The 26,683-nt window shown below is 36.1% G+C and overlaps 1 protein-coding gene across 2 annotated transcripts in view; it reads left to right on the plus strand.

Moving 5' to 3' along the window:
- Positions 1 to 18,618: 18,618 nt before the first annotated feature.
- The window catches only part of ANO3 (anoctamin 3), a 180,414-nt gene continuing 172,349 nt past the window's right edge, over positions 18,619 to 26,683 (plus strand). For both annotated transcript variants that reach the window (XM_061999070.1, XM_061999071.1), the window contains exon 1: positions 18,619 to 19,141. In XM_061999070.1, the coding sequence (XP_061855054.1) occupies positions 18,988 to 19,141 (154 nt within the window). In that variant the 5' untranslated portion in view covers positions 18,619 to 18,987. The remainder of the gene's footprint in view (positions 19,142 to 26,683) is intronic.

Raw genomic sequence — 26,683 nt, forward strand, 5'->3', positions numbered from 1 at the left:
GAAACAAGTAAGAGAATTAGAGCCTCAATAAGATTAGGTCTTTAGGAGTTTGAAAAAGAAATATTCAGGCTATGCAACTTCTTTCTCCATTATTTAATCTCTGGATAGTAATACACAGAGAGGGGAGTAAACAATGTAAGTGTCCAAGAATAGATCCCTGTCTTCACTTTTGTGATATACTGCAGAGTATGTGTGCTGATGGGTTGTCTTTTTTAATGGTTGTCATAAGAATACCTTTTCTGCATGCCTGCACTGCTGCTGAGGGAAGGCACAGATAACTAACTGCAGTCCCAGTTTCTCACTAGGACTCATATCTGAAACTTCTCAATTCAATATAAAACTTCATTCCTGTGTGCAAAATAGGTGTAAAAGAACTATTGGTTATGCCTCAGCAGAGAGCTGCAGCTCAAGGAATAGCCTGAAATAAAGTACCCATGTGTTATTTTAGGAGTTTTTTTAAACAAAATGGATGCTAACATCCACTTAGTTGACAGAGTGAGAGACCCAATGGCCTGCAGAGATTGTCTGACTCTGCTGCTTATAGCTCTTTTACCTACCTTCCCATCCGAAGTAGTGTGCCTTTGAAGGACACTTTAAAAAACTCAACACACTCAAAACCCACTAAAACTGTAAAAAAACCATTAAGAAACTTCAAGCATATGTTAGCTATGGATCAGTGAGATGACAGCTTGCTTGAAAAGGAAAAACTCATTAAAAGAAATGCTGGTGGAAATATGTAATCATTGTAAGACTAATCCTGAAATCATCTAGGTCAGTGGGAGCTCCTTTTTTCCTAGAAAGAAAATAGACTTTAACGAATTTTACTACTAGAAAAGTTTAAGCCCTTGATATATCATCCTATTGTGAAATTAACTTTTTTTTCTCTAATAAAGTTGATGTAGTCTGTGTCTGGGCCTTGAAGTGTTGTTCCTAATTTTTATTCCACTTTTTATTCAAGCAAAGTTATTTTTGAGTTTGCTACAGTAACTGAAGTTCTAAAGGCAAGATTTTAAGTCTGCTGAGAATATTGGATATGTGTTTAAACAGTAGAAATGATTTAAGATTTGGATTCTAACAGGATCTCCTAGTGTCTTCTTTTAGGCACTCAAGAAAAGGCCCAAATGAATTGATTGCAAGCTGACTGCACTAAGTATAGAAATTGAGTAATGCACAAATGAATGCTTGCCTACAGAGGTAACAGTAGAACTCAATCTCTTATATAAAACTCAATAAAATAACTTTCAATATTGGTTTTATATAATGGAAGTTTGAAGTTGGTAGATTATAATATAAAAATCTTTTTTTTTTTTAAGATAAACAGTTCAACAAACTTTATTGAAGTAGAACTTCATGTTTTATTTTCCTATTTCATAAGGGAGAAGGGGGGAAAAAAAAAAGAAAAACGTTTCTATTGTGCTAGAGTAGCTAAGTACTATACCTTGGAGGAGAAATATACAGTCCAGGATGCTGAACTTGAGGGTTATAGTTCTAATAAAATGGGTGAAAAATGAGGGCATTGTTCTCGACATCTGTGTAATGGGCAAAATTTGGAGAATCTTCTAAGTAGGCTTATAGAAAATGAAACCGCTGCATCCATATCTGGCTTTTATTATCATTGCTAATACCTGATTTGTTTTCATTTTTTAATTATTTCAAGGTTTCATCTGACGAAGATACAAAGATATTCTAAATAATGAGATAATATCTTAAAGTGGTTGTAAATGAGTGCCTACACTGAAATTGCATGATTGGACAAGCTATTACAACTGCTACCAGTACTGATTTCACCCCAATGTTTTCATTCAAATTAAGAGTGATGTTGCCTGCTGCACTATTCCCCTTCCTTTCTCTTGAACTCCTAAACACTTTCTGTTTTCCACTCTTTTCCTTACCCCTTTGAACATTTTTCATCTTGATCTTGTTAACTGTTAGCTGAAAGATTCATTCTTCTCCCACTCGTACCAGTAAAATTATAGCAATGAATTAAAATGGTGTACTGTCATCTAGAGCTTCATTTGTTGCATAGATATTCTATAAGAATCACCATCCAATATTTGAATCATCCCTTCAAAACTGCTCCTGCTCCCATCTGTGCACCTAACTTCTTCTCTTAGACTTTTACCTGCAATCACAGTCTAGTGACAGCTGCAGTACGTCTTACATGTGTGAAAATTTACTCCTTAACTTATTTTAAGATGGGGGGAAAAATGATAAAAGTGTTCGTAATTCTCATCTGCACGATTTGGGGAACTTTAACTCTTTGAAATTCAAAAGTAAAGCTGTAGTTTAGTTGCTGCAGTTCTGTCTTTACATTTTTTTCTGTTTGTCTGTTACACACCATACCTAGAAAAATGTTAAAATGCCGCTGTTGTGGTAGAAGTAAAATAATCTGTCCCTGTAAATTCCTTTTGATTTTCTTGTTTTGTAGGGGTTTTTTTGTCTAAAATTCTCCATTTCAATGTTGGGTGTATCAATATGGAAACACAGTAAGAACCTTGAACCTGAAGGTAAAGTGAATTTGGTACTAGTTAGCAACAGAGACTATTTGTATATTTATTTGTATGTTTTTCTCCAGAGACACCTGGTTTAGAGCAGATTAAAAGGAATTTATGGCCAAAACAAAGCTGTAGTTTTTGTGTAGCTATTTAGTTTACAGCTTTTTTATTTACTGTTGTGAGAGAAATTAATTCTGCAAGTCAGATTTTTTTTTTCTTTTGTTAAGAAATTAAACTTCAGAGACTCTACCTTTATGAAGAATTAAAGTACTGCAGTAAACATACTCACAAGCATTGTGAACTCTATTTTGTGAGAAACACGTCTGAGCTAATAAAACACACATGAGTACTTCTAAAGCAAGCCAGAAAGAAATCATCATTTCCATAAGCTAAAAATCTTCTCTGCTTACAGCACAGAATTCCTTAGAAAAAGAAGAGTCCTCCTGGGCAGGTAGTTTGCAGTGAAGTGTGAGAAAAGCCATCAGGATGAACTCGTGCCAAAAGAAAGCCAATTTCTTTATGTTCTGCATTCAATTGCCAATATTTCGAACAACACAAATCTTACTCTTGAGCCCATCAGTGTTTCTTGGTTCATTTTAGTTATTTATGAGATAATTATTTTCAGCTTTGAGTGTATAAAGCAACAAATTGCTCCCTTGGCTCAAAGAACTTTGTTTTGTCGCAGTTTAACAGTCTCTTGCATAGTGTTTGCTGCCTAAGGTAGTAGGGCTTTTTGTACCTTTTTTCTTCCCACACCATAAAAATGTACAGTTTTTCACAAACCCCTACCTTATTTACTCAATTCCTGAACAACTGATATTGTCTTATGTACAGCTGTATCACTGACATGGTGGAAATGGGAGCACAAAGGCAGTTACAAATTTACCAAGAGAAGTTGTAGATTCTCTGTGCCTGGAGATATTTAAAAGCTGTCTGGACATAGTACTGGGCAACCAGCTATAGGTGGGCCCTGGCTGAGCAGGGAAGTCAAACCACATGATCTTTGGAGGCTCCTCACAGCCTCAACCTTTCTGTGATTCGGGGAATGTAAACTATCTCAAACTGGTGTCTGAAGACTGTCAGTCTGATGCAGGGTAGACATTTCCCAGATCAGTTTTGTCCTGAGTGAAAAATGGGGGCAAGGTAACACCAGTGCTATAGCTGTGCTTTGATGCTGGACATGATCTGAGAGAGGTGGGATGTGCTAAGAGAAGGGTGCAGGATTCTGCTGTAGATCCTTTCACAAAGCACTGCTGATGACTCTCTCCCACTGCATGAAGAATGAGCAGGATGTGGGGCTTTGACATTCAGTGCAGCACCAGCATTCTGTATCTGATTGTTAGAGTAAGTCAACTCCTACACTCTGCCACGTACTGTAGTGCCAGAAAAAGAGTAGCTGTCTGGTTATGGTAAACTACTTGATATTTGCCCTTCTAGGTAAAGGTATAAAAAAAGGAAAAATGATGTAACCTTTATTCAGTCCTTTCTTGGTTTCACACTGAGACACTTAATCGCTGCAATGTATTGAATCTAGGATGAGAAGTCTTCTAAATCAGGATTTCTGGAATTCTTTTCTGTCTGTTATTATTTTCCAATAGAAGTAGGATAAATGCTCTAGCCTTTGAGGCAGCAGAGAGGGTTGAAGGCATCTGAAATATAGACACTTCAATTCTTATTTGTGTCTTTCAACAAACTTCCCTTTGACATGGACCTTGTCTTCTGAAGATTTAGATGATCTCCAAGGCAGTTGTGTGACCATCAGAAAAGCATGTCTTCTGTAATAAAAATTGTGGTGATTCCTTGATGAATCGCTTTCATAATTGGAGAAATGTGATACACATTGGTTAATAGTATACACGATAAATACATTATCAGAACTATGAAACAGTTGGTGAGTTTTCTGAGATTTGTACTCAGGATTCCCCCAGTAGAATCTGTTGTCAAATCTTGTGAGAGATCTTTTAGGACTTGAAGTATAATTATAGTTTTAAAAATAATTAAGAGCTATATTGTTTATCTTTTCTAAAAGTACTTTTTAAACTGTGGGTGTTCATGTTCTTGCTGAAACTGCTATTTTTTTTTCTAGTAAGAATCAAGTGTCTGATTTGTCTTGGAGGATACTAATATCTTTGCATGGGACACTTCAGCTTCATAATAACCTAAATATTTTGCATGAGTAATTTGTCCCAAGAGGATGGTAGTGACTTTAATACACTGAATTAAGACTGATAAATAGCTTTTGCAAACAAACCATTCAGTTTTCAGAAAATACCGATGGAGTGTTTTCACAAAATAAAGTCTTTGTGGTAAAAAAATATTGAGCTTCAGTCTTAATTCTTCTGTCAAAACAGTTTCAATCATACCTCTTTGTCTCTTGGTACATCCTTAATGTCTACAGTTGCTGTGTAAAAGGAAGCTTTTAGATGCCATGGTGATGAGTATAATCCAAAATGATTGACAGGCTCTCTGAAGCAAAGGTTGTCTCATGCATTGCTCTGAGACAACTGAACCAGCAGAAATTCTTGTAAATGAATCAAATTTATTTTCATTGAATGTCTAATGAATAAAAAAAATGCATTTCAAAGTAAAATTACTTGCTGATAAAAGAACTGAGAAGATTTTATGACAAGAGCATAATGGTAATGATAATGACAAAGAGACTATAAGAGAGGCTATAAAAAAGCAAAGTAAGGGTGAATAAGAGAGATGAGCATGAGAACTTTGCTAGAAGTCTTTCTGAATACTTGACAGCAGTTAAGATGAGAGAGAAGTTAAATATGTCGGGGTGGAGACTAAAGTTGCAGCAAGCCTCTTCAAATGAAGATGATGTCATGCTGGGTTACTTAATGTTACTTGAAGTGGTGTTGTGAAAGAAAATACTCCTTGAATATTGCTGAAGATGAATTCAAACTCTTTTAATGAAGGAATTGTATTGCATATGAAAGATATGCGGTCTTGAAGCAAGTTGAGGTGGCTACTACTGAGAAACAGAATACACAAGTCTTGTGAACTGGTGTGTGAAATGAGAGCAGCATATCAGTACACTAAATATACTACCTTGACAGGTTTCCAATAAGTGCAAATTAAAGAATGTGTCATGTAAATTAGAAGATATTTTTCTTTTGTAATTGTCTGTGATTTCATGGGAAATTATTGAGACACAATGAAATACCCCTACTTTGCTACAATCTCCTTTTATGTAGTTGTAGAGAGCGACCATGTCTCAGCCTTCTCTTCTCCAGGCTAAACAAACTCAGCTCCTTCAGCTGCTCCCCATCAGATTTGTGCTCTCAACCTTTAACCAGATTTATTGTCTGTCTCTGGACATGCTCCAATCCCTCACTGTCTTATAGTGATGGGCTCAACACTGAACAAAATGTTCAAGGTGCAGCCTCACCAGTGCCCAGTAGAGGTGGGCAATCACTCCCCTGGTCCTGCTGACCACACTCTGATACAAGCCAGGACGCCATTGGCTGCCTTGGGCACACTGCTGTCTTAAGTTCAGCTACTGTTGATCAACACCCCCAAGGCCTTTTTCTCTGGACGGCTTTCCAACCACACATCCCCAAGCTTGCAGCATTACATAGGAAATGTCATCATTAATTATGAAATAATTAGATTTTTGTATGCTATAAACAAAGTAACTCAAGGAAAAAATGCACCTATCAAATAATACAGGCAAACTTTTGGACTTAAAATTAGTATGTTAACACAGTCCTCAGTAGTAGTAAATGTTAATGATTATATAGCCAGTAACTCCTGCTTTTGACACAAGTAGTCATTGTCCTTTAGAATGAGTTGGATGAATCAGGATGATTTTTTTTTTCCTGCACTGATATTTGATATACCACTCAATTTTAACATAAAATCACATATATTTTATAGACAAGTTAAGTGACAAGCTATTCAAAATTATTTTGAGTTCTTTTTAAGCTCCAATTAATAAAATGGAGTTGTTATGCCCTCTTTTCTGTGTGAAAACTCTCAGTCTTACTGAAAATAGAAAATACTGGTATAACAAAAGACTTTAGTACAGTAAATTATTAAAGATGAACAATATAGAATGGGATTTTTTTTTTTAAAGAGGAGGGAGAAGGAGCATCATAATAATTTACTCTGATTGCTGAAATGACCATAAGATAAGATAACAAAGCTAACTTTGGACTAAGCACTACCTTTCCAATTTTCCATGTGATTTGTATGTCTCCAGCAATGATGGTACTTTGTTGTAAAACTTCTAGGTTGACTTAATCTTCATTCTTATAAGGAATAAACACTAAGAACTTTTCAAATTTCTTTGCAGATGCTTCACTGTGGATTTTTTGCGCTGGATGTTACTCTTGAAGCCAATACAGTCACAAACATGCTACACAACCTTTTTAAACAAGAATGTAGCATATTCAGAATATACAGGACAGATTAGTACTCTTGATTTCCAGACATGTTCAGAAAGTTGTTCTCTTTTTCTGCCTTCTGGAGAAAATTAGTTTTTAATATGATTCCCTGATATCTTCAAAAAGCTGTGAAAGGATCAGACTGCTTGCTTGCACCACGTTATTCTTTGATTATCTTTTTCCCTGTAGGAGGCAAGAAAGGCTTTTCCTTTGATACAATATATGGTTCCTCAATTATTATTTCACCCCGTCTTTCTCTGAAAACTGGGGATTTAAAGTCTACTCATGACCACAGGGGACTAGATGACTTGGGTGGTTCATAACACTCCTGTTTTCTGACACTAACCTGTCAAACTCCACTTACTGTTCCCTTGACTACAGAGATAAAGATGTAACTCTGAAACATTTTTTGACAGTAGCAATGATCCTCTTGGGAGGCAACTTGGGTATCTAAGTTTCAAAAACTGAAACTTCAGTTCCTTAGGCATTGTCTAGGCTTTTGAAGCCTTTGTGTTTCAAGTCCCTGATTGCCTTGGAGAATGTTTTCACTGAATGGGGTTAGCTAAGTGTACATGAAATGCCTTGGGCAGTTTTCGGTAAATGACAATTCATAGCAGTCAGGTTTTGATTTGATTCCTTCCTTCCCAAACTATCCAGTTCTATGTCCATGAAAGCTTTGTAGTTTCTCATGCAAATGAATAACCCTAACTTTAGCACATATGTTTTGGCTTTATAACCTTCTTTACCTCTGTAGCTCTTTTTGTTTCTGTAATGATAAATGGTAAATTCCCTTCACTAACATTGACAGTGAGGGTTAACGCTACTTGTTAGATGTCTTTATGCTGTTTGAAATGCTTACCTTTTTTCCCTTTTCTGAAGACTTAGATTTCATTAAAATTTATCTTGTATATCCTTTGCTTAATCAACATCTTGGGCACACTGAACTTAGAAGTCTTTGTGTCTCGTTTTTTTTTTTTTTATACCCAAGGTATCTCTCTTCATCTACACTTAGATAATTTATCTCCTTTATGAGAGCAAAAAGCATTATACGAAAGGAAGCAATCAAGATGATGATTTCTTGATAAGACCACACCCTCAATGTTTTGGACTTGATTTTTTTCTGTAATTGCTTTTTAGTATCCCCTAACGCTTTGCTGAATGAATGAGAATGTAGGAATATGGCCTTATTTTTTTGTAGCATCAATTCTGTGCCTGTGATCAAAGAGATGGTCATCAAAACTATAGAAATCACAATACAAGGACAAAGAGAGATGGATTTTTTTACCAGACTTTAGAATATCAGTTCATGGTACTGTCAGTGTATGGTGTTGAAAGCATGTCACTCTAATAGTTTTCACTTTTTAACTTTGCAAGAACCTTGCTATTATTGTAATTAAAAGTATGTGTGGTGAGGAGGAAATATCTGGCAGTTTTTTTGAAGGTGTTGATCTTTCCCTCACATCTTTACATGAAACTGTCAAGTTCTAGCCGCCTGTCCAAAGTGGCTGTTAGAGTATCATTTCATGCTAAGAGAAAGGGAAAGCAGCATCTGGGACACGAGGGTCCTGCCACATTTTTCTATGTGGATCTTGGTTCTACAGTTACAGCTCCACTGTGGTTTTGAGATATTCTCAGACCTGTGCATGCTATGGTGATGTTCCTCAGCCCCTGCCAGTGCCCAGATTGCAGAGGGCAATACCAGTCTTCGTTGCAGGAGGCTGCAGGTGACACATCTAGAGTCCTGTGTCTGCAAAAGTTGTAAATGAACCAGTTCTGTAAATGAATTAGCTATAAAACTGTCCACTGTAAACTTGACTCACTTCAGAAAAGCAGATCTTGACTTCAGGATTTATTTTATCAGTTATCTAGGACATGTTTAATTTGGAAACAACTTGTGTCCCACAGTGGGTTTTGGAGCCAGAAATCGACAGAATGAGAAAATACTGAAATTATTGATATAGCACTGCACCTATCCTTTTTCAAAATTAGTTCAATTGTATCTAAACTTGGTATTTGTTATACCAAACCCAATGAGCAACTTAATGTATTGGAAGTGTTTTCCTTGTGAGAATTTCAGTAATATTTAAATCTCATCAAAGTTAACTGTGAAGATTTAAAATATTAAAACTATTAAAGATGATCTTGAACTATTTTCACTCATGCTTTAACTGCCAAGACTTGAGTTGACACTTCTGAAAGAGAAATTACTCTGGTCATGCACAACACAGAGATATCTTATTGATGAAGTGAGGGCAAAAATATATTCTGAATGTATGTAAATAGAGTAATATTTGTTCAGGGTTAAGCTTATGACTTATCACCTATTGTGATTAAATTTGCAATTACAAAACTCTGTCCCAAAACTTTGTTAGCATCATCATTTTCTCCTGGTACCAACCAGCTAGTTTTATGAACATATAAAAGTGAAAGTTTGTCCTTTTTGAAGCAAAGCATGGTATGTTTTAGTGGAATTACTGAGTAATGCTACACTCACTTAATGAAGCAGTTCTTCAGTCCCCCCTCCAAAAGAGAACTTGCTGTTGAGGAAACTGTTTTAACATTTGTTTGGTATCATTTCACTTAAGGAAGGATATCAACAGCAGTGGCAGCTAGGGTAATGAAGTATGAAGGAGAGGTACAAAAAAAAGGCAAAATTGCTGCCTCTGCAAAAGCTCTTTCCATCCAAGTGATACAGAAAAAAAAAAAGCTAGCATGGAATTGCAGTTCTTGTACATTGGGACTTGGGGGAACATCCCTGAAATGCCAGGCCTGACTCTGACATTTACTTTTGGCTAGCACTAACTTCTCTGCTGAGGGAAAGCTATGAGCAGTTTTGTAAAACTGCATAGTTTCTTCCTCCATCTCCTTCCTGTTGCCCAAAAGGATTCAGATACACATACTGTACCTTTGCTGTTAGTAAGAGATAAAGCCACATGGGGTACATTTTTAAATATATACATGAGGAAAAAAAAAAAATCTTCCTTTCGGGGTAAATTGCTGTCTGATCATTTTGATTTCTATGTAGCAACAAGCATATCCTACCATGAAGCAAGTCAGACACCTAGTGTCTAGTTCAAATTAATTCACTGAGTCTATAACTCATACACGAAACATGTTTTCAGTTGTGACTTGATGCTGAGGAAATACTGTGCATCTAAAATACTGGAATATGTGGATTTTTAAAGGATTACAAGTGACTTGGCTTGGATTAAAAGTGATTTTAAAGTCAACATGGCTTCACCAAGGGGAAATCCTGTTTGACCAACCTGATGTCCTTCTATGAGCGCATAACTAACTGGCTAGATGAGGGAAGAGCAGCAGATGTCATCTACCTTGACTTCAGCAAGGTTTTTGACACTGTCTCCCTTAACATCCTCATCAGAAAGCTCAAGCAGTGTGTCTTGGATGAGTGGACAGTGAAGTGGATTGAGAGCTGGCTGAATGACAGAGCCCAGAGGGTGGTGATCAAAGGCACAGAGTCAAGTTGGAGGCCTGAGGCCAGTGGAGTTCCACAGGGATCAGTTCCAGGGCCAGTCTTGTTCAATGTTTTCAACAATGACCTGGATGAGGAGACAGAGTGTACCCTCAGCAAGTTGGTTGATGACACCAAACTGGGCCATTCAGCGGGATCTCGACCAGCTTGAGAGTTGGGCAGAGAGGAACCTCATGAGGTTCAACAAGGACAAGTGCAGAGTCCTGCATCTGGGAAGGAACAACCCCATGCACCAGGACAGACTGGGGGTCAAACTGCTGAAGAGCAGTTCTGCAGAGAGAGACCTGGGAGTCCTGATTAGTAATAAACTAAATATGAGCCAGTAATGTGCCCTTGTAGCCAAGAAGGCCAATGGCATCCTGGGATGCATCAAGAAGAGTGTGGCCAGCAGGTCAAGGGCTGTTCTTCTCCCCCTCTACTCTGCCCTGGTAAGGTCTCATCAGGAGTCCTGTGTCCAGTTCTGGGCTCCTCAGCTCAAGAGGGACAGAGAACTTCTGGAAAGAGTCCAGCTCAGGGCCACCAAGATAATCAGGGGACTTGAACATCTTTCATATGAGGAAAGGCTGCGGGAACTGGGGATGTTTAGTCTGGAGAAGAAGAGATTGATCTTATTAACATTTATAAATATCTAAAGAGTGAGTGTCAGGAGACTGGGACATCCCTCTTTTTTACAGTAGCTAGCAACAGGACAAGGGGTAATGGGATGAAGCTGGAACACAAAAAGTTCCACTTAAATATAAGAAAAAAATATTTCACTGTGAGGGAGCAGTGGCACAGGCTGCCCAGAGGGGTTGTGGAGTCTCCTTCCTTAGAGAGGTCTTCAAGACCCATCCGGACATGTTCGTATGCGACCTGATCTAGGTGAACCTGCTTCTGCAGGGGAGTTGGACTAGATGATCTCTAAAGGTCCCTTCCTACCCCTACCATTCTGTGATTCTGGGACTTGTAGTAATCTGATAATAAATACAAATCTGAATCTTTCAAGAAGATATATAATTACAATAAGAGCTGCATGACTTAGTGCTCTGAGTAATGTTACTGTAACTGTCTCTAAGGGAAAAGTATTGCACTTGGTTTTTAGAAGTAAATGATATTGCTTAATTTTATTTTGCCTAGGATGTATTTAGTATGATACAGCTCTACATCTCAAATTCCTTCAGAGGCCATCTTTCTAAAATATTTTATCATGAATCTAGGGAGCTGTATATTATCATGAATACAGCATTTTGCATTTGTACAAGAATTCTTATGAGGAAGTATCTTTATTGTAAATGAGATTACAGAAATAATTGTACTCCTGATGTTTTGCTTTTTGAGAAAGTCATTTACTGCATCAAAAAAAATCTTGTGTACAATCTCAAAGTTCAGGTTAAGTGTTTATGTAGTTGTATTACAGTCTTGGTGAACCTTCCCCACATCTACTTTTATGTCTGTAAATAACTGATTTTCTCTAGACTAATGAAATCACTAGAAAGATTGGGTTGGGTTATGTGTGCATTAGTCTGGAACGAGTGTGGGTGAGGTTTGAGCTATCACAGAGATATTTTCAAACTCAATATCTTTATTTTCAAACATCAATATCTTTAACATTTTAATTTTCAAAACTATATTAAAAAATTGTAGCTGATTTTAATAATTATAATAACATGAGTTTAAACCTGGTTTTATTAGATTCTATGTTGAAGTAGCTTATTACTAGGAAAAAAAACATATGGATACAAGTCACCAAGGACTTTATCAAGCATTGTAGAGGAAATGTAAAACTGCCTTGTAACTAAGATGCATTTTCATCTTGGACTTGGCCATTGACTTCCTTGGGTTTAATTTTTTTTCCATTTCATTTCTTCATGTCTACTTATGATTCCAAGTATAGGGGAAAAGGCTGTTGTAACATGCCATAAAGTTTCCAAATCATCTTGTTAGATGGTTAAGGAATAACTGAAAGAAGAACTGTCTTCCTTGATTGGACAGTTTTTTGCCTTTACTACTGGCTTTCTAGCCTTCACTTTAGGATACAAGCAACGTTTTCTTGTCAGAAACAGAACATTGCCTTAGGCATATCAAGATTTTGTTATATGTTAGTAACTGCAAATGGATTTTATGTCTAACACAGCAAAAGCCTTGCAGTACACTGGAGAAGCAGTATCTGGTACTGCAGTAAAGTAACCTATATATACAGGGACAGTTAGTGACTGCAGGCTGCCCTCTATGTATGCTCAGTTTTAAGAAATTTTTTTCAGATAGCCCTGAAAAATACTCACCAGACAAATGTTACTGGTATAAGAAGATGTTATTCTATGCATGCTTTTAGCTTTTCAATGTCAGTAGGTCTCTCAAGAGGTGGTGCCCTATTGTGCTTCTGAAAAACAATAATTAATGGAACATATTTCTTCTAAATCAAAAAACAATGTGGAATTGTTATTTGTTTCTAATTCTATCATGTTAAGTACTTAATGTTAAATCTCACTTACTAAACTGCTAGTTTATTTTACAGCACACTAAAAAGTAAAGATTAAATACAATTTGAAAAGCATAGATATTACTTAGGAGATAAAATAAAAAGTAGTAGTAGATTCATAAACCAAAATGGATGTTTTAAAGACACGGGATAATAAGCTGTGTTGCTTTGCACTGTAATAACAAAGCATGTTCTAAGTGATTTGTGTATGGGGATATATGTTGATAAGATATTTACACATAAAAGTTTTGATTGAATTTCCCAAACTGTTTTCCTGTTTCACTTAGTAAATTTTGGTGACAAAGTGTCCTGTCTTGTTACTTAATGGTTTTGTGTTTTCTTCCCCAGAAAGAATGATCATCACTGAGTTAGTTTAGGATAAAACTTTATTGACTCATGTATGTAACATCATAAAAAGGGAAGAATTCACAGGAAATCCTGAAGGGAGTTTTAAAAGGATTTTAAATTGTTATGGGATAGTTAATTCAAAATTAAAAATTGTTATTTCCTTCCAGCCACACTAAATAAGGAAATGAAATGAATAGAACTATGTTTTCAAGAATGATTGCTCAATATTGCTGTTAAAGCTTTTTGCAAAACATACTCAAGTGTGTTAATTCACCAGCAAAATGTAGGCAAAATTACTTCACTTTTCTACCAGCTCAAAAATGATTGAGATTATATAGTAAAATAATCAAATGCCAGTTGTACCTACCTTGATTTAGAAGACAATCTGAGAGGTTTGTGGGTTGCTTACAGAAGACAGATGGCATTTTCTTCCCTGCTTCTCTGTGTAATCCAAATAACTGCTGTTGTTGAAATGTACATGTATAACTCTACAATTAATATAAAAGACACCATTCAAAGATGTGCTAAAGTATAAATATCTTTTGCTACTTAAGAACTATCTTGGTTTATTGCAGCATAATGACTTTATGGGCTCTTTATTAGGTAAGACAGGAATTGTTCACCTCTTGTGTGTAAATCAAATTCCTTCTGTATGCATTGAAGCTGTGTGTAGTGTGGGCTTTTTTACCTCTTGCTTCCAGAAAAATACCAGTGTTTTTGAAATCACAGTGTTCATAAGTGCTTTAGATTTTGTTCTAGAGACCTAGTGTTTTGTTGTGAAGGAAGGAAATGCTACATTTTTACATGGTAACTAATTACTTAAGTAACATTTCTAAGTTGATATATGCTAATCAGACTTGGAGAGAAAAGGAAATCAACGTGTTGGTTGGATTTCTCTGTCGAAAAATATCCTTTGACCTGTACTTTACTGAAGCTGTCAGGGTTTTACTAAGAAAGGATAAACACCCTAATTACTATTGGAGCCCTACTGGATAGTTGAGTGTTGAGGAAAATCCTGATTTAGACATAGCCAACCAGTAATAGCTGACTTTAACTGCCATGAAAAAACAAGCCTCAAAACTCTTACATCATCTTTGCTACACATGAAATCGTGTTTATTGTGTGGTGAGCCTATTCTCAAAAAGTTAAAACTTTATAAAGTCTGGTTAGGTTCACTCTGGGTTACACCATTTCTTCAATATGTAGGGCAACTACTTTTGTCTTCTATACCTATTTTCATACAGTTTCCTGCCTCTCTTGAAGTTTTTGGCAAGAGCTCTAGGAAGGAGACAATTAGACAAAGACATTTTGAGCCAGCTCTTGTGCAGAGTGAAGGATCTGGAAATTCAATCTCACTTTTGGTGTGGTGGGTCATTCTTGTGTCTGGCTGATTTTGTTGATGAGAATCATAGACATCTAAGCTAGGAACAAAATCTTGACCTTTTTCTAATATTTCATCTATTTAGATTGTTTTGGTAGGGATTCAGAAAGGTTTTTTCTTCTCTGCTTTTCAGATTCAGATTTTGTCAGGAACCATGTCTAGGAATGAGACAAATTAATGGAAGCTGCCAATGTCTGTCCTAATGTTTCTCTGACACACCTTGCTTATTCCTTCCTGAAAACATGTAAATAGATTTGATTCCTACCTTTGAGTGTATTGAAGCCTCTGCTCCTGTCTGTTGTCCTTAAGCAAGTTTGTTCTCACTGCTAAGGCATTGAAAATGGCTGTTCAAGTAGAGTTTGTATGCTAAAAATAGTTATGATTAACAGTTGTATGAGAGGTGAGAGATGCTACAGTTGTATTTACTTCCTCCCTGGTGCTGAATATATATTCAAATGAAGATACTGCACTTCTGCAGGTATCTTGCAGCAAGATCAGTAGGCCATTTCCCATATTCTTAACTGTTGGAGAATTTCTACCTTGTAACATAAGCAAATATTAATTGGATCACAGCAAGAGAGAATAAATTTAATTGTGTTATTTTCAGCCCTTTTCTGAGAAGGTTGTATCTCCTGCTTCTTTATTGTTTTCATCTGTAGTTCAAACAGTTTTGATGATAGGTTCAGCATACCACATAAGTTCCCAAAAAGACTGTAATATTTTAGATCAGTCGCTGGGAATGGACACAGCTTGGTCGAAGCAGAGGCAAACGTTAATCCTGGATTTTCTGTTACATGAATTCCTAAACACTGGTATGTCAGACAAAGGAAAACTGATATTAACACTTCTTGCAGTATAAATGGTCACTTCTCTTGTATTAAAGTCATAAAAGCTTCCTCCAAAAACCTGAAAATAAAGTTCTACTTTATCTTATTTTATGGAAAATCCAGTTTGATATCAAGTTCTTTTTTTCTTTTTGAGAAAAATATTTTTATCATTGGACTCTGTGAATTAAGTTTAACTTAGTTTGGCATCATAAAGGATAAATGGCTTAGAATCTTTATGGTTTTTTTGTCTCTGAAAACAATTGATATAAATGTTACTTTCAGATACATTTTGCACCATGCAAATGTCAACAGTTTTGGAATGCGGGTGTATTTGCAAATATGGCAGATATTTATGATCATGAGAAGACTGAAAATCATTAAAAAATGTACATGTGACAAATGATCATATTTATTAAAAATAACTAGTGTTTACAGAGCATCTTTATAATAGTAGTCAAATACTTTAGACAGAGTTTGATGGAATAGCAGGTTCTGGTGTTTCTGGTTTGGTCAGGTACCTATATGTGTCTTTAGGCAACTAAATAAAGTTCTGAAAATTACTTATGTTCTTATAATATTTATAAAAATATTGTTGAGATGTCTTGCCATAAGTGACGGTCTTTGATATAGCAGGAAGAAATGAAGAACTCAAAAATCTTTGACAAATAGAAAGGTATTAAAATCACAAAAAAGCTCATCTATTTGAAAGGAGATAAAAAGACACCAAGAAAAGCAGACATGTCATATAAAAGGGCTTCAGCTGCTCTCAAGCTGGCTTATATCTGCAGGATGAAAACAAATGTACTGTTTAGGCCCTACACCACTGCTTTGCTTTAGCATGAGGGAAAAGTTTATGGGGTTTTGCAGTCTTTGAGGTCATGACCACTAACAAAAGTATAGATATGTCATATATCACCCCTAGGAAAAGGCAACAGATTGAAATAAAAAATAGATTAAAAAAAATGTAGTTCTTGACAATGTGTTGTATTCTCAGTCTTAAAGGATAACTCTTACCCCTTCAATAGAGTTGGTTGCTATTTCAGGTTTTTTTTTACACAGTACATTATATGTGTAGAAAATAAACCAGCTTAGTGATTGCCTAAATTGCCAAGAGTCAGTACCCCCCTCTTTTTTCATATGTGTGGGGGAATAAAAACATCTTTGAACAAAGAAACAGTCACAGACTGTTGAAGACTTAATATGCCCTTGACTGCTTTACATACACAGAAGTTATATGAGAAACTGAACAGTAGCAATGGTAATAAGATATTTCATTTTTAAATGAATCACATTAAGATTAACGTCATTGGAGAAACCTCAGCCTTTCCAATGAGGACTTTTACAGGAGATGAAAATGCTGGTATATCCAGGAAAAGTAACAAGAACTCATAGAATCATAGAATGGTGGGGGTTGGAAGGGGCTTTTAGAGATAATCCGGTCCAACTCCCCTGCAGAAGCAGGTTCACCTAGATCAGGTCGCATAGGAACATGTCCAAGTGGATCTTGAAGACCTCCAAGGACAGAGACTGTACAAATCCCTGGGCAGCCTTTACACTCATCTAAGGATAGTCTAAAGTAATTAGGACACAAGTGCTAGAAGAATTATTCTCTTTCTGGGCACTTGTGATGTGTTTTCAGCAGAGGATTAAGCTTTTGCCTCCTTTAGAAATGTTGATATACTGGACTTACTTAAGTAACAACTCCATGTAAAACACATCTTCTGCTTATTTATAGGTAGTGAAATGCAATTTAAGCTATGGGTTTCACTTAGGACAGTCTGGGATTGTTAACTTCTTTAAAATTTCTGACAGATTTAACAGCCAGCATTTACATTCGGGGGAAGTTTCTTTCAGAAGACCAAAATCAGCTTACTTCAGCCAACAATAACGGCATAACTAGACTTATATATATAAAGAGGAACTGAATTAGAGGACTATTAAAAAGAGGACACAATGCAAGTCTGTTTTGTCAGTGTTTTCTTTCCCTTTCTTGATGTGAGCTGTGCTGGTTTTGCTTCCCAAATGAAATATTTGTTTTCTCTGTTATATAACCACTTCTAAAGTTTTGTTAAGAGTTGTGACGCTTTCACCAAGCCACCTTTTTCTGATCTCTGATGTGCATTAATTGAAGTTAAATGAAAAACAGACAGCTGCCACACATTATTTCTGACCTCCTTGAAAATCTTACTTTTGATTCATGTCTCTTTTTTTTGTAGTCCTGTTACCATATTGCTCTAGTTATTAGTATTAACCTCATTACCTCACTTGGCTTCCTTGTTGAGATCAATATCCTCCTATAAATTACATCTTACATACTCCCTTAACTTGGGGAAGTGTCCTAATGGTAGATTGAGAGATTTTTTTGACAGCCCCATCTGAGGATATGTTTACTGTGCACGTACGTGGGATGTTTGCCTGCTAGCACACATTGAGGGTATCACCAGCAGCCCAGTCTCAATCTGACTCACATCAGCAGGAGCAGCCCTGAGAATTTACTTCTAACAAGCTGAATTTAGACATTTTAAATTTATCCTGGTTTTGCAGGATAAAAGACTGTAGTAAAAGCTGCATGGCTGCATAGATTATTTTTTTTGTATTACTTATTTACTCTTGTTTCCCACTGAGCAAAGAGAAGCTAGGAAAGTGATAGGGAGCTAATAGCTGACAAATCAGCAACCTAAGGTTCGGCAATTTTCCTACTAAAACTTCTTATGCAATAAAATGACAATGTGTGGCGTTTCCCACCATCGCCAGTGGGTGACTCTCTTGGCTCTGCTCAGTGTGTGCTCAGCTGCCTGGCGGAATAGGCTGCAAGGAAACCCATCATTTCCTTGCCTTGAGTTTTGTTGTACTTTAAGGAAACTTTTTTTTTCTTCAATAGAACAGCACTTCAAAGATTAAACTACTCTCCTTACTATTACTAGCACTAGTTTCCCTGGCAAGAAACGTTTTAACTTAAGAATCACAGAAATGCTTCTCTGTTTCTTGTTTTGTTTTCACACAACAATGTAGCCTGTGGTCATTTATCTTGCTGCACACATCCCAGACAAAGACACAAGTGTTCACTGAGGAAACAGAACTGGCTGCCAGGCTCACGCTGGGCTGGCCTCCGGGATGCACTTGTTTCCATTGGTATTGCTTAGCCCCTCCCAGCTGGACCATTGGGTAACAAAATGGGAATTAGAGTCTTAAAAGTTAAGTCCCCAACTTAGCAGTATAGATGTCTCTGCTTATCCTTGCTATTTTTGTAGCAGCTCCACAGAAATGCCATCGTATTGTTGGTACTACAGGAACAGAACTTTTTAAAGTAGTAGTTTTCTACTTCAGAGAAGAGCTGCAATATTTTAGGAATTGCTGCAGAGCTGGAAGAACAGCTTCTCAGAAATACACTTTCTCAGACATTGACTTAAAAAATTTTTGTACTATTACAGTTTGGGGAAAGTTGGGGCTTTTTTCTGAGAAGGACTTTTTTTTTTTTTCAACCCCCCGAACTGCAAGTTTGGGGAAGCTGAACTTAAAGTGCTTAAAGGCTTTTTTTTTGTTGTTGCTCCGCTTTGGTTTTATTTTCAGTTATCCTGAAACTATTTGACAATGTCAATGGTGATAATTGAACTGGATAAGCTTTCTTCAGATGCAGTTGAAAGCAAAAAGAATTCCAAATCAGATGTTAAGGAAGGCAAATTCAGTGAATCATGTGCTGATTATCACGGTTTGCAACTTCACTGCTCGCATTCTGCACCAGCTGGTAAGCATGCATTTATATCAACTATTTCCTCAAATCTGTGTCTGTTTACTCATGTAACATGTTGCAAATAAACTGTAAGACTCAATAAGGGAAACACAGGATTCATTTCTGTCAAATGTGAGCGAAATGTGAAGTTGTTTTTACTTCAGATAAAAGGTAGAATATATGTTAGTGTAAAACAAAGAGAATTCAGTGTTTCCTGCACACTCTAGGACATAAGATACTGCTGGAAGAAAGGCCCAGGAGACTGTTACCTTGGCATTACCTGAAAGATGACCTTTCCATAGGAGATGACATGATTTTTGTGTAAGATGGAGCAGCCCTAGCAGCTGCTCTGATATCAGGTTTTGCAAATTGTGTATAAAAGCTATGCTCTGGTGCTCAGCACTGGAACTCCTCTTCTGCTTTTTTTCTGATACATTTATCACATCAGAGCTTGTAAAGAAGGAAATGCATATGCTGTAAGATTATTTTTTATGACCACTGTGGCTCATTTATTGACTTTATTTTGTAGTAGATGTTACATATAACTAAAACAGGTCCCCAGATTGTTAATTAAATAAGCATCTTAAAATTTTAATTTCTCTTAAGGCTTATAGTCCTGTAAAATAGAGAATGAAGCTGCCTTAGGTTATCTAATAGAAGTTGGGACACATCTGAAGTCAGGCAATGTAATATCAATCATGCCTTTAAAGCCTTCAAAAGTATTGAATGGACATTCATCTAGAAAATACCTTTTAAGAATGACTACTCTGCTTACTTATGAACTATATTTGTATCTTAACTAGCACAATTTGCAAAAGAACTTGATTTTGATTGTATTTTCACTTGTCTATGGCCAGTGGAATGAAACATAGAATATCTGAATGTAGTTGCCACTTTATCCTGTGACAGAACAATCAACCTGTAGTAGAAGGCTGCAACTTTCTCTTGGCTGAAGTAGGTGACTTGGGGGATTTTTTTAACCCTTTAAAAAACTTTTCAAATGTTCTTTTACATATAAACTCAATTCTTACCCATTAAAATGATTGGGATGTCACACTATCTGTTCTTTTTTCCAAGAAAATAATAACTTGTGTTTTCTGTAACATAAATTTTCTAATTTGACTTCCCATGAAGTCTACACTAAATTTCTCACACAATTTTCTCAGTTGATGTACTTCTGAAAGTTTGTCTTGTATGTCAGCAGGTTTTTACAAGGTGAAGAATGAAGTGTTTATTCCCATGAGATCCTACATCATAATTTCAGAAGTGCCACTAAAGAATTTATACCTGTACTAGCTGATATACTTTGCTATGTTCCCTAAATATTTATCTGTTTTATCCTACCTAGTTGATCAAGAGTAAAATGAACTTTCAGCATGAGCAGCACGTTGCTTGTGGAGCTGTACTCTTCAGAGTTCTTCAGGAAAGAGATATTAAGAAACAAATTTCTTCATTGAGATTCTTCCATTGGAGAAAAAAATAACATTTCTATCTTTAAAAAATTACATCTTGTAAATATTTGTTGCAAACCGTGTTTGCTACTCCTAAAGCAGGAACAGTGCTAGGAAGTGTCTTTGACAAATGTCTTGTCAGAATTTGAAGATGTCTTGGTTTGATTTTTTTACAGCATAGGAAGAATTTTAGAAGTGCTGGTCCACGGTTTTTGCCATCTAGGGGTTTGTGAATGATGGCTTAAAGCAAATACAACCTCATTTAGCCTTCTAATTTTTTCCATATTTACTTTACCAGTGTTTAAAGTAAGCAAGCCCTTTGTAGTTTCTAGTGTTGAGTTGTCTGCAGTCTGAAATGAGCAGTGTAAACAAGTCCTATTTGTCTTCCATGTGTTATTTCCTAAAAGGAACTTCTACTTGCTTGACCATGGCTATTGATAAAAAACAAACAGCTTTTGCCTATACTGAAATGATTAACCATATCTTTTCATGAGTAGACTGTTTCCCAACAATGATGTTTCATAGGCAAAATGAAAAATTTGAGGTATGGGAAGTAACTGCAATTTTGCTCTTAATATTTGGGGTTGAGGTGTTGGGTTGGGACTTGCTTTGTTGATTTTTTTTTTTTCTTCAGATAATAGTAGTATGAAATTCTTTGAAATCAATATCCTGTATCAAGATATTGAGCTGAGATTTGCTGATGTTGGTTCCTCTGTCCCACAGAACTCCTCCACTCTACAGTTGCAGCCTTGGGTTCAATTGCAGTTTGTTTCTCAGTGTTTTCAAAGACAACTTAAAGAACTTTGGTTTAAAAATCACTCAAATCAATAACTAATGGTAATGTAAGGTGTACAAACTGTGAAAAACAAATATTCAATGTTAACCTAAAAATAGCAACCATAGAAAACCTGTCCTTTTTCCTTCTCTTCAATCTGCTGTCCACATATTCAGTAGTGTCATGAGACTTTTATTGCTTATAATGTTATATTTTGTACATAAACCAGATCATAATACAGAAGGTTATCACTTAAGAAAAACTTGTGTTCTTGTATCACTGATGTGTTAATTTTAAACATAACACCTAATAGTGCAAATACAGAAAATCAGATACCTTGACAAAGTGGTACCCTGGAATTGCATCTGATCTTGTTGGAAAGGGAAATGGAAATGTTATTAGAAGACCTGATGTCTATTCAGAGTTTCTGGGACAGGAAAATATTAACTATATTTTTCGTACCTACTTTAGCCAAAACTCATTGCAATGGGATAAAAATATTAAATTGCTTTCCTACATCTATCTTTTAAAGAAGAAATAATGTTGTTTGTTTATAACCTTGACTTTCTGTGTGTCACTCTTTTCAATTGATTCAGGTATCAGTCCTGAGGTACACTTATTTGGGATCTGCAGATATGTCAGAATATATTTTGGGAGTAATAAAACTAGAATGAGAACAGCAGTATTGTTGCATTAATTTTCTATGTATAAAACCCAGAATTTTTCTATGCAGAGCACTATTGAAGTCTTAGAGAGTTTATCACTTGCAGTGTAATACTGAGACATTGTTTCAAAAAAAAATTTCTGTGATATGGGAGCAGGCTCAGTTGATAAATGCTCCCTGAGAAGATCAATGACCATTGTTGGTTTCCACAGCACTTGGGTTACCTAGACTTGGAGTGAAAGTTTAAATGGAGCAGTGATATATATATATCACAGTAGATGAGGGGTTGATGGGTTTTTAGAGATGTCAAGCAATTTTTAAGAAAATAAAGCTTATTTTTATTTATATGCTACTCATTCTTCAAAGAATTTGTCATACAGTCTTCACCAATGGACAACAAAAGTATATTGGAGATATAAAAACATAGTATCAGTTCTCTGTTGTATTTGTGGGGGCAAAATCTTCTCCATGGCCTGGTATATTGGCCGTTCAGACTTCTCACAAGAAGCAAAGGTAAACTGAATATTCCAGATGTAAATATTTGTGCAGATTATCTTTGAGAGATGCCATTCTGCTTCAACTTTATTAGCCCAGAAATGACTGATAACTTTCAATCTACAATAATGGCCTTTATTTCCTAATGTTTGTTCTATATGTATAAGGTAAATCATACTCAAACTTTACTCCACATAAATTCTCTATTATGTTCCTAAGGATGGGTTTTATTCAGATAGCTCCAGATCTAGAAGAAACCACTTAAAAATATGTATTAAAAAGGGAAAAAGATGTGAACCATAAGTAAGGTCTTAGTAGTGGTAGCAGTGAGGTCAGACTACAACAGAAACTTTACTGAAGTGAGATTTGCACTAAATCACAGATTTGACCTTGTGACTTCCGGTACAGGGTGAGAGAAATTGTTTTCTCTGCCTTTATCTGTGCTTCTTTTACTGATGAGCTTTTAGGGAAGGGATATGAAAGCTACTTTCCAGAGAACAGTTGCTGTTTCAGCCGTTATTTTTGCTGATGGTCTAGTAATGTATTATAAATTGCCATATGCCATATAAGGGTATAAAAGAAACAAAATGAGGTATTAAATGAGTTTACTGAAAAGGATTAAAAAAGTTAAGGAAACCTTCCTGCAAAATGCTTCTATCCATGTGTCACAACACAGCTAACAAGAGTGCTCAGAAATTGGGAGTTTTTGGGTAAAACAAATGTAACTGAGTACTTCTAAGTGTTTGGTGATTTGTATTTCATAGAATCATAGAATGGTAGGAGTTGGAAGGGACCTAGTCCAACCCCCCTGCAGAAGCAGGTTCACCTAGATCAGATCGCATAGGAACATGTCCGGGTGGGTCTTGAAGACCATCTCAGGAAGGAGACGCCACAACCCCTCTGGGCAGCCTGTGCCAGGGCTCCTTCACCTCACAGTGAAATAGTTTTTTCTTATATTTAAGTAGAACTTGTTGTGTTTCAGTTTCATCCCATTACCCCTTGTCCTGTTGCTAGCTACTATAGAAAAAAGGGATGTCCCAACCTCCTGACACCCATCATTTAGGTATTTATAAATGTTAATAAGATCACCCCTCAATCTCTTCTTCTCCAGACTAAACAGCCCCAGTTCCCGCAGCCTTTTCTTGTATGAATGGTGTTCCATTCCCCTGACCATCAATGCAGTAGATGATTGTAGGGAGAGGTAAAATTGTATTTTTCTGTTGTAGTCAAACCGAGGGACCAAAAAGAGCCTTTGTGAGTATGAAGAGCAGTAGGAGTGGTTTGTGTTTCACCAACATAAGATGAGACCCCTTTTTAGATATCAGAAAGTGTGGGGATTAAGGAGAAAGGATGAGTGGCTCCTGTCTTCGTTGCCACAAGAATTTAGCAAAGTGCCCCACAGGTATCTGCACCTCTCTTCCTTTCCAAATTAGTACCAAGAGAGGCAGTGCTAGACTGAGGTCTGAGTGCTTGCTATTATCTTTTTGAGGATCTTGTCTAGACAACTTTCTACATCACTCCCTCAGAAAAACTTCTCACAATTCACTTATCACAGCTGTGGAGGGAAAGTGGAGAAAAAGCATTTTTGTTCATGTGTCTGTAAACTAGGCCTCAAAGTTATGTTGTATATCCTCAGCCAAGCTGAGATTTTAGTACTGACAGGCTTTAGTCTTTTTGCTGTTCAGCCTGAAGATGTACTATGAGCTACAACTAGAAGATATTTCTTTGACAATACCCCCTGTACCAAAATTTCATTAATAATACACAAAATAAGTCTGTAGCTAATGAGCAATTCAGAGATTGCAGAGAGGCCTAATATACTGAGGCATTCACCTATGCCCCTGGGAGTTGTGACTTCTAACCTCACAGGGCTGTAATAAATAGAAACTAAGCTGGATATAGAAATTTAATTCTTCCCAGAGGCATCATTTCTTTTCTGTGTTTTTCCTTTCTCTAATGAGCTATTTACATTCAATCTGAGACTGAGGTAGGTCAACTAACTCTGAGTAAAGACACTCTAATGACTTATAACTACTGATTTTATTTCCCAGATTCTCTCAGTAACAGTAAATGAAGTATGTCTACATGAAGAATATGCTGCTCTTGCATATATTGCCAAAACATTCCCTGATTTGAAAGGTGAAGTCAGTGCTTACAAAACAGATCAGTGCAGACTTGGTAACAAAGGTCAAAAAATGGGAGCAAGAGTCAAGTCTGAACAGTCTTCCTATAATGCAGCATATTTTACATCCACAAAGCCTGAATACAGCAAAGAAATGCTTATATCTTAGTTATAAGATCTTTTGTGCTTCAGAAATTTCTTCAAGCATAAATTGACAAGTAGGTGTCCAGTAGAATATAAGATGCAAAATGACTCAATACGGATGGAGAGGTCACTGAGGTATTTCAGGTTTTTTACTACTTAAGCCTGGGGATATATCTCTGTATGCTACTGTAACAACATGTTTTAGAAGAACAAGTCTGAAGGTCATGAGTGAACTGATGGCCACATATGGATGACATTGGTAATTAAAGGATGCTCCTCTAGTGATACAGAATACAGTTGTATTCCACATCTGAACATATACTTTACTTAAAAGATCTGGTGGCTGTGTCTGGATAGTATACAATGAGGAAACTAATGATGTCAGTACACAGTCTGTATGCTATTGTTTACAATCAGTGGAGTTTGTTGTTAAACCACTATTTGTTTTTGTTATAAATGTATAGAAAGTCTAGCAGATTTTCTAGATCTCTGGGATGTTTGTAATTTATATAGTAATATGATCTAAGTTAATCTGATTTTTTTTTTTTTTTTTAAAAAAAAGCAAAACTTCCTGAAAACACAACTTTAGTAGTATTTATAAGGGGCATCATGGGAGAGAGAATTATATACACACAGTTACCTCTGCAGACAGATGAACATTATAAATAGAAAGAGTTTTGAGTGGTGCTAGAAGAGACAAGTCTGTTTTTCTGAAAGAATATGATGAGAAAGAACTTGGTTCCCTATTAATCTCAATCCTAAAGTGTGCTGATTTGCTGGTAAAATAAAAAACTGAGATGGTATCTTTAGGAATTCTGCATTCATATATACAAGTATATTAGTAATTATTTGGATCTTTATAATGTTTGTGCTCATTGTGCTCAAAAAGTCACTTAGCTCCAAATATGTAAGTCTCTTGAGTCAATATGGTTATGCCAAACCTCTCTGGCTGTATGCCTTTTGTAAAGAAAAATAACCTCGGGTTTCTCTTTTAATGCTTTGATTAAATACATAAGATTACTTTTTCTAAAATATGTCTCTCCTTTTCTATATAAAAATACACTTCAAAACAGCAGCCTAAACTATATCATGTACAGCAAATATTTTTAAGCAGACAATTATCTTCCTTGTTTTGCTGCTTTATGTCTTTTTTCTTTGTAATGCAGTTTGCTTTATGAAAATTCATCTTGTAGTCAGTTACTAATGTTAATTGTTCCAGAATAGCATCAATAAGAAAGGTAGTAAAATAAATCTAGCAAATTTGATTGGAAGGAACAGAATATTGTTTGCTGAAGATGAATTGAATCAGTCTTTCCTGAGCCCTAAAGTGCAAGATTATTTCTATAGTATCTTTCTTGCATATTTTGAAACATAAACATTTCTTGTATTTTAGAAAGGAAATACTCTCTTAGTTACATTTGACTGTAGGGGCTTCTTATGATAGTTGCTTTCAATACTCTTTTCCTAATGTTTTTGTTCTCTCTTGTTCTTTTCCTTCTATGACAATGAATAACAGGTCACTCATACTGTGCATAGCACTAGAGCAGTGAATAAGAGGTTAAAAATGATTCCTTCTTTCCCTACCTAGATATTGAGAAAGGACTAAATAGCTGAATTCCATAAGGTCATCGAAATAACTTGAGGCAGTCCACACAACAAGCTTTTACTCATCTCATTTTAGTGTATCTTTGCCTTTTGTATTCCAGACATTTTGATTTTGACACTCTAAAGTTGCTCCCACATCTTTTTCTAATTCAAAAGTTTTCAGTTCTGTAAGCGGAGATTATAAAATATTCAAGGAAAACACCCGTATAGAGGTATTTGTTTATTCCGTCTTTCCTTCACCCCTATGACATTGTGCTGAACAGGAACAAAGAAACTATTAAATTATTGAAGTGAACTGCCA

Source organism: Colius striatus, chromosome 7 (assembly GCF_028858725.1).
Source record: "Colius striatus isolate bColStr4 chromosome 7, bColStr4.1.hap1, whole genome shotgun sequence".
Lineage (NCBI taxonomy): Eukaryota > Metazoa > Chordata > Aves > Coliiformes > Coliidae > Colius > Colius striatus.